This window comes from Benincasa hispida, chromosome 11, assembly GCF_009727055.1.
Source record: "Benincasa hispida cultivar B227 chromosome 11, ASM972705v1, whole genome shotgun sequence".
In the NCBI taxonomy this organism is placed as follows: Eukaryota; Viridiplantae; Streptophyta; class Magnoliopsida; order Cucurbitales; family Cucurbitaceae; genus Benincasa; species Benincasa hispida.
The window spans coordinates 52,668,705-52,678,450 of NC_052359.1; the positions used below are offsets into that span (position 1 = coordinate 52,668,705).

At 31.5% G+C, this 9,746-nt stretch overlaps 1 protein-coding gene across 2 annotated transcripts; it reads right to left on the minus strand.

The window, feature by feature from the left end:
• Window positions 1–514: 514 nt before the first annotated feature.
• LOC120091780 lies at window positions 515–4,312 on the minus strand. 2 transcript variants are annotated; one of them, XM_039049901.1, is made up of 3 exons: window positions 3,928–4,312; window positions 3,184–3,262; window positions 515–2,895 (listed from the first exon to the last, which is right to left on the minus strand). In XM_039049901.1, the coding sequence occupies exon 3, from the start codon at window positions 2,680–2,682 to the stop codon at window positions 1,840–1,842; it is 843 nt and encodes a 280-aa protein (XP_038905829.1). In that variant the 5' UTR covers window positions 2,683–2,895; window positions 3,184–3,262; window positions 3,928–4,312; the 3' UTR covers window positions 515–1,839. The 2 variants fall into 2 exon arrangements, with proteins under 2 accessions (XP_038905829.1, XP_038905828.1); XM_039049900.1 differs by having other exon boundaries at window positions 3,184–4,312.
• Window positions 4,313–9,746: the final 5,434 nt, after the last annotated feature.

Consider the following 9,746-nt stretch of genomic DNA (forward strand, 5'->3'; position numbering starts at 1 on the left):
ATCGTCTAGTGCATGCCTTCTACTAAACGACGAGCATCGCATGCTCCCACTATGATCACTTACCTCCACTGCCTACGCGATCGCGCAACCAACGCCACGCGATTTGGTAAACGATTTACCCCATCCGAGATGTTCAGAGAGAGCGAGATTGTAAGAGAGAGCGAGATTCATGGAGAGTGAGAGAGGGCGAGATTGAGAGAGAGAGTATGAAGTTATCCATTTTTGTTACAAGTATGAAGATTGAGAGAGTATAAAGTTATTGTTTTTTGTTACAAGTATGAAGATTGAGAGAGTACGAAGTTATCCCTTTTTGTTACAAGTATGAAGATTGAGAGAGTATGAAGTTATCCATTTTTGTTACGAGTATGAAGATGGAGAGAGTATGAATATTGCTATTATATAAATACTCCAGCTTGTTATTGTTTTTTGTTTACAAGATGAAAGTATGAAGTATGAAGTGGTACAAGTATGAAGTATGAAAAAGTATGAAGTATGTTACAAGTTACAAGCATGACGTATGAAAAAATGATCAATGGCATTTATAACTAAACTGGATGAGGGGTGTTTGTGTCTCGGTCTCTGGCATTTTCAGCACGTCGCACGGTTGTAAGCGATTCAGTACAATTTTGGCGATTATGCCTATAATTCCCACATCGACCACATTTCATTTGTCTACGAAAATTCTCCTCTGGATGGTATTCTTCTCACTCTCTATCGCCCGGCTTGTGGCATAAACTTCGGAGGAATGATAATCTTTTCTATGTATCCAGAAGGTCTTTTCCATTCAGATATGTGGCCAAGTGGATTTATAGGCTCCGCATACGCAGTCATTAGAAAGTTCACTGTATAAAATCGACTACAAAGACGGTGGATAAGCACAAGTATATTTCTTTCCTTGGCAGCAACAATTGCATAGGAACACGGGATACCAAGTGAGTCGAATTCCTTACACGTGCATTCCTTCGTGTGAAGATTGACAATACTGTCCAATCGATTATCTCGCACGTGTACCCGATAACAATCAATAAGCTCCACCCGATATCGTCTGCCCTTATTGGCTTCACTTGCCAATTAGGTTTCACAGTAGTCGGAGTGCAATTTCGTTCGAGATGCCCAGTAATTCCTCCGTTCGTAGAACCACGATTGGAGCATTCCTCTCACATGTTCAATCAAACATACTATGGGCATTAGTCGATACTTTTTAGTTAAGGAATTGAAACACTATGTACTATTGGATGCCATGTTATCATATCTTCGTTCTATTTGGTAAACCCGTGCCTACCTTTGAAGACCGATGTATTCCAAATATTTCGTGACAGTACCGTCTCTAAAACTGCGGAGTTCATCTCATTTTGTCTGGAACTCTGTCATGCGAAATGCCCTTGTTGCATCTCTAAATATCCCAACAACGTGCTATCTTTAAAGTTTGTAACCAGATTCTGTTCTATATGCCTTGTGCACAATCCATGAAATTCTGTGGGAAAAAATGCACGAATAACATTGCCGATAGATACCATCCAATCAGACACAAACACCAGATTATCGGGTTCTACGATACTGCATTTCAAGTTTGACATAAACTATTTTCATGATCAATCGGTTTCATTGTCCAATATTACATATGCTAGTGGATATAGTCGATTGTTCTCGTCCATAGAAACCATAACCAACATAGTGTCTTTGTATTTTCCTTTCAAGTGCGACCCATCAACAATAATACAAGGCCGACAGCTTGCAAAACTTCTAATACATGGCCCTAATGCCATAAATATATACTTCACCTCATCTTGAAGTTTGATCTTAAAGATTGTACCCGGATTCTCTATTTTTAGCGCTTCTCTATAAGCATGTAGTATGAAGTATGAGTATTCTAGAGTACTTTAGTGAGATCATACGCGGCTTCCATGCATGCCACACTTTATCATAATTTATGCTCACACCATAATCTCTCCTCATATCCTCAACAATATGACAAGGTTTATAAATACGTCCTATGCCCATGAACTTATCTTCGATGAGCTGACCAACAACCGTAGCTGTTACTTGTCTATGATCGTGATTCAAAATTCCTATGGAACATGTGTGCGAACTGCAGTACTTTGTGATCTTGAATATATCAGACCCTTCCATTTTGACTGCACGAAGGCTCCACTTACATGTCTTCCCAATGCATTTGATAGTGAACAGAGATTTGGTTGATTTCCCGACCTTAAATTCAAAATTTTTGTTGATGGACAGAATAGATAATCTCATTTTCAAGTTCTTTTTGCTCAAAAATAGTTGACCAACTTCAACGTCCTCTATCCCAAATGAAGATGTGTCAGGCATAATCAACTCTGTTCTATGATTTGAAGACACAGATGGTGGAACCATTGAAGCTGCTGTAGAATGACGTACATCTCCATGATCACGATCCATTTCATTCAATCCTGCTGGTTGTTCATTCACATCTACATCCACTGAAGGACCACGATCCATATAATCGAATGTTGATGGTACAATGTTGGTAGACAATGGAATATCAGTGCTGGTAGACAATAGAATATCATCCTCTTCCCGACGAAACTGATATGATTCCTTGTATTGTCTGTCCACATCCGTATCATCATAACTCACATTTTCAAACCTCATTTCAACTCTTTCGTCCTGTTTAGACTTCCAAACCCCATTATCATCATCCATTATGCATTGTGGAGGGGCTATTCAAGATTATATTTAACTTTCAGTATAATATCAAACTCTGAAGAGCTGACTTTTGTAGCCCTGTAAATGCGAGATTTAAGTTCTTCATAATTCAATGAGGCACAACGATTCCTTTCAACTGTCCCCCAATATACGAACTTTCATTCTCATCCCAATCACCTCCAAATCGAATAAATACACTTTTTTGTCATCCTACAAAGCAAGAGAACATTTGTCATTAAGCTGTACAAGCAATTGAAGTGTACTCTCGGTCTTTCTATCACACTCTCGCTCAAAATCTCGCTCTTTCTATCACACTCTCGCTCAAAATCTCGCTCTCTCTCTCTCAATCTCGCTCTCGCTCAAAATCTCTTTCCCTCGTAATCTCGCTCTCTCTCTTACTCTTCCTCTTTCTTACTCTCTCCCAATACAAAATTTTGTAATGCTACCTTTCCAGAAATAACACATAAAAAACAATTAAACAGACTCAAAATAATTCACCTTTTTGAAAAAGTTGTTCCTTTCTGAAAAAGCCTCGCCTTGGAAATCCCCGTTCGAAAAATCTCCGTTCAACAAAACACTGTCGAAAACCAGAGAAGTAATCACATTTGAAATGGAGTTTATAATTTAAAGAAATCACCATTGTATTGTGTTTAGGTATTATTGATATGATTTGAGGCTTCCGTCGTGAAAATTGTCAAACCAACAGTACACTGACAAGCAATCACATCAATCCAGGGAATTTCAAGCGAGAGCGAGAGCTTTTAATCAGACGAGAGTAAAATTTACCTCGTGAGGCCAGCCAGTGTAAGGGCAATTTATGTAATTTGGTATGGCGATGATGTCAACAGAGGGTCAATTGACATTATTTTTTAAAAATGGGTCATTCGACATTTTTGTCTCAATTTTTGGGTCATACGTACAAATTTTCCAATAGTTTTTAGTTTTGGTGGGTTTTCAGTAAAAAGGTAAGACGAAGAAGTTAGGGTAATTTACGTAATTTGGTATGTCATCAGAGGGTCATTTGACCTTTTGGGCCCAATTTTTGGGTCATCCGTACAATTTTTTTTTTTTTTTTTTTTTCCATTTTACCTACTGAACAGGGAAGAAAAATGGAAGAGCAATAGAAAGAATAACATAACTCATTAAAAAAAAAAAACAAATTGAAGAAATGAAGAAGTAGGAAAATAAAAAATATTCAAAGGTGAAAGAAAAAGAAACAAGAAAGAAAGAAAATAATCATACAACGTCGGCGAGGAAGCGAACAAGGAAAAGAGGAAGAAGCTTGTGGCAATGAACTTAGGAGGAATGAATTGCAGGGTTGGAGAGGCAGCCGCATCCAAGTCCAAACAATGTCTTACCTTTTATACTTGGGGCTGATTTGAGCTTGGACCTTCACCTTTTAGGATGGACTGAGCTGGCCCAATGATGAGGGTGAGCTTCATCTTTGAGGTTAGGGTTTTAATATTTTCAAAATAATAATAACAACAAATCTAAAATGGGCTATTAAATAGCAAATCTTGAATGGACCTTAGGGTTGGGCTAATGAGCTTAACTTGCATATAAACAAATAATATACATATATTGGTTCGATTTTCATCAGTTTTAAAGGATTGTGAACCAAGGAATGAATTGAACCATTTGATTTTCTCGACTCTTGAATCGAGGACTCAATCTTTTATGAAAAAATTGGACAAAATCAATTGGTTTGGTTTAGTTCAATTGGATTTATTCCAATTTTTGCACAACCTTATATATAATCAAGAAAATGATTTATATAAGAAAAAATTGGTAAAAAAGTAAAAAGAGGATTTTCTCGACATGAGAATCTCTTGAAAGTCTACGTTTTAGGATGACATCCAATACTCTTGAAATGCCACGACATCCTAGAGCATCCCATGCATCTCCAAATTCTTGTGCATCTTACATTACTGTGAAACAAAATGTATATCCAGATGTTCATTTTATAGAAATTCAAGATTCTCACAAAATAAACTTCTCAATACTTTGTCTACCCTTCCTAACCCCCTTTATTAATAACTTTAGAAATGTCCAACAAATTTTTTAAATATTTATTTGGTCCTTGTACTTTCAATTTTAGTTCATTTTAGTCATCCAAATGATCATTTTGGTCAATGTACTTCAAACTTTGGTTTATTCCGATCCTTCAACTTTTAAAATTTTCATCTTAATCTATGTACTTTAAAAAAAATGATCATTTTAGTTCTTTTAAAAGTAGAAGAATCGAAGTTGAAAGCACAATGACCAAAATGAATAAAATGTGAAAGTACTAGTTCTAAAACAAATTAAAATCGGTCATATAGAGATCAAACTAACATTTAAATCATCTAAAATCTCAGTTGTATGTCTAATCAAATCTTCGACTCGTGAGATTTGTCCGACAATATAGGTAACCCAGGAATTCCTTGAAATCTCTTCCTTCTAGATGACCCTTGATATTTCAGTATTAAATTTGTATGCCTAAACGTTCGGTTTATCTATAATTGACGACTAGACCTAGTGGTTGCTTTTTAAACTAGAAGAACAATAATTGTTGCGGTCGTTAAATTGAAGTCTTTGCTTCCTTTTTCTTCTCAAAACTGCCGTAGATTTTGCGCTAAATTATATCACTTTTTCCCCTTTTTTGGAGAATAAATATATATATATATATATATTTTAAAGGATTTGGAGAATAAATATTAAACGTGAGCGTCCTATTTTACATTTTTTAAAATTAAAAAAAAAATGTATAAAGCAATAATTAAGTGGAGGTTAGTGAGGGCAGACCCTCAATAATTTTAATTCTCATTCATTGTATCTTCACGAACAAGAGCTGAAACTATAGGATATTTTAAGGGAAATTTGCTATGGAGGGTAACATTCAAAATATATAATTAAAGCGTGTCTTTAAAACATGAAATATTGTAGATATGATTAAATTTTTCAAACTTAAATTTTTGTTTATACTGTATTTTAATTTTTAATTTTTAATAAATTTATATTTTTTAGTATATCAGTCAATTAATATACTACATTTAAAGGATATCAGTTGTGTATTTTTTATTGATTTGTATACATTTTTTTTTGTTTTTTTTGTTTTTTTTCCGAAATATGAGTTATTACTCATTTTAATTTTTGTATTTACTACAATTTTTTTTCTCTCTATATAGTTTTTTTCCTTTTATGTGATGTTTCTTTCGTTTTTAAGTACAAATGTATAATCGGCCAGGGAAATTCAACTTAAAAAGCTCACTGACACTCAATTTAGTATATTCATTTTAGTAATTTGGGCGTGTTTTGAAATAATTAAAGGAAAAAGTATTTTACAAAAAAATCACTTCCATGATTTTTTTTAGCACTTAAATAACTAGTCATTTTCAACCGTATATCAATAATATATCAAATGTATCAAGTATATCAGACATATATTAATAGTGTATCAAGTGTATATCAATAATGTATCAAGTGTATCATATTTATTGAGTTTGTTTTTCTTTTTTTAATGTTATTTTTACAAAAATAATAAATTCGACTATGGACCTGATTTTTTAAACTGATTTTATAAAATCTGTCCAGAGCCGAGTGTTTTCTGGCCATTTATCTCGGTTCGAAACATTTTTTTTTTTTAAGATTTTAACTTTTTGATGCTATGAACTTTTCCTCTTTGGAGTTATTATTATTATTATTATTATTATTATTATTATTATTATTATAATAGATTTTTCTCAAACATTTTGAAAATATTCTCGTAACTTTAGGACCAAGTTCAGAATCTCCCTCCTAACTTTCTATTATGTTATGATAAAGTACTATTGTTGTAATGGTTTGTCCATTATGCTTTAGCTTTTACATTCACGGACAGGTAAAAGGCTATTCGGTAAAATCTATTATGTTACGATAAAGTATTATGTTTCACAGCTGCCTGGATTCTACTTTTACTATTGTTTTAAAATGTAATTGTTATTCACTACATTTTAAGTTAAATATAAATAATTATTCCTTAATTTATTAACATGTTTTAGTTTTTCTAAAAAAAATGCAATTATTATTTTGTAATATTGTATAATTTATTATAAATTATCTAGTACATATTTTAGTTATAAAAAATGAATTGAGTTGAGTTTAGGATAATTGTTTTAAATGGTAAAATTGTTAAAAATAAGGGTTGTTTTTAAATATAGAAAAATGAACCAAAATATTTATAAAAATATAAAAAAATTTAGAAGTATCAATAATAGATGTTGATAGACACAGATAGATTCAGTGACATTGATAGATACTAATAGACTAATAAAGTCTATCAATGTCTATCATTGATAATTAAAAAAATTTGATATATATTGTAAATATTTTCAACAGTTTTACCATTTGAAATAATTTCTCTAAAAATAATTTCAAGTACTGTCTATAAGATAGACCGCGATAGATTTGAAAACAACCCTGAATTTATAATATAAAATACTATATTTCTAAACTTTGTATTTTAAAAAATATAATTTTGTAAATAATTTGGATACTTTGAAAATATAAGAGTGTTATTTTAAAATTTTGCTAAGTTCACAAAATATAAAAATAGATTTCAAAAACAAAATCCTGATTACCTATCAAACATATATTCGCTGAACTCAATAAATTTAAAAACATAAAACAAAATTTAGATTACCAACAAACAAGCTCTAAAATTTTTATTTACTTTTCAAAGCACGCTTAACATTAGATAGAGAGGACTATAATTTTTTAGTTTATTCCTTGTTTTAACTCTTGAACTCTTGTGTTTAGTTGTTCAAGCTCAAGTGGATAACAATTTGATTTTTTTTTTATTTTATGTTTTTTAAAATTAAATTTATGGATACCATTTTTTTTTCTTTTGGAAAACATGAGTTTTTTTTTTTTTTTTTTTATCCTCTATTTTTCAATGATGTTCTTGAAATTCAATTCAATTTTTAGAAATAGGAAAAAAGGTAAAAGTTTTTAAAATATTTTCTTAGTTAAGAATTCAAATATTTTCTTAATAAAAATGAAAAGTATTATTTTTAAAAACAAAAAACAAATGCTCATCACATGGAGTCTTATTAAATTGGTGGTCGAAGTTTCATAAGATTCTAATTCTCCCTTTTAACTATATAAAAACCATAAACTATTTTAGTTTGTCATTACAACTTCACCTAATATTTACTCATTACCACAAATTCCTTTTCAAATTCAACTTAACCCACGTACATTATATTCAAAATAGGAACTAAAATATTTTAATTAAAAGGTAAAATAATAAGCATTTTAAAGCCTTAAGATTAGTAAAGCCACTCAAACTTTTATTTTCCTTCTATGAGGACTATCAATTTAGAGAAAAATCTCATAAAGGATGGTTATAAATTTGACGTTGTTTATATTTATATTCATGTTCTTATTCGATGTTATGCAAAATTTAATTTAACGATAATTAACCTACACTTTTTTTAGAGGGAAGATTCAAGATGTCATTTTTACCATCATTGTATGAAAAAAAAAAAACGAAGGTAATGAAAGCTCTTGTTGTTGTTTGGGCCTAAGGGCTCTATTATTTTGAAATTATCTCATTTTCTTAAGTTGACTCATTTAGCTGTTAGTTAATATAATAATAATTATTTTGAATATTTAATGGAAAAAAAGGCATTCTATAGGCCATATCTAATAAAAAGAAGGCTATAAAAGTCATTTTGAATCTATCAAGAACAGACACTTTCAAAATTAAGAGAGAGTGAAGGGGCCCATTCCCAAAGCTGGAGTCATTGAGAAATTTCAAAAGAATACCTATTTTTCTTCACTATGAATTTCGAGAAAATTGACTCTTAGATTAGATGGTTGTTCCTTACTTTTGTACATCTTCGAAAATTGGTGATTGTTATTCGTTATCAAATAATCACCAATTTTGGAATTAGGTTGCTGTCTCGTAAAATATCGTTGTCTTGAAAATAAATTTAGCATCATCTTAGTATGAATCGTGTAAGTCGATTACTTCTAATATTAATGTAACACCCATTTCGAACATGTACTTATTAAAGATGAATTGAAATCATAGAAAATATTTCTTTACTCGATATAGCAGGAGAGAAACGAGAAAAACAAGAAAGAAAATATGGAACGACAACAAAGGTATGGAGTGGGAAAGAGATTTATCCTACCACTATATAACCACTTTCGCTTTGAGCAGGTCTTCTTATGTGGAATACTCTTGGTTTTTTGGGTGATTGATTTCTCTAGTATATATACTAGGGGTGTATATAAAAGCACCGAAAATTGACCCGACCGATCAAAGTCGACCGAATTAAGATCGATCGGCCAGGGCTAGGGGTCGGTTGGTTGGTTTTCGCTTTTCTTAAAAAAAAAAAAAAATTGAAAATCGACTGATGTATATATGTTTGTTTGTTTTTTTTTTTTTTAAAAAAAAGTATAAAGCAAGCCCATTATCACCAACCCAAGCCCAAGTCTACTATTTTAGTATTGATTTATTATTATTTTTTTATGTTGCCTAATTTTCAAACCATTACATGATTTATCAAAAAGTTGCTAATTTTATTAACCTAACAATAATACATATCAATTCATCTTTCATTTTCATTCACCTTGGTTCCTCTTAAAAAAAAAAAAAAAAAAAGACCAAACCGATCAAACAACCCGACCAATGTACGAACGAATTTCACACATTTTTTGGTTGGGTTTCGGTGCCAGTTTTCTCCCAAAATCAACACCGACCGACCGACCGATATACACCCCTAATATATACCTACTTTCTAACTTATATTTTTTTCAATGTGGGACAACTAAAATCTTTATTATATGAAGGCTTATCATGAATCAAAACTATTTTTATATTCTCCACGTTTGAGTTTATCTAATTTTTACCCGAGAATTAAAATATTTTGGAGAATCTCCCTTTCAACCCTCCCACAAACACCATATTTTCAATTTGAAGATTGAAGATTTCTTTAGTTCAAAGTGAAAAATTGTAGTTACTAATTTGAGCATATAGGTCACAATTGTTAGACCTTTGTTTCTCCATATGTATGTTTCTTTACTTGCAATAA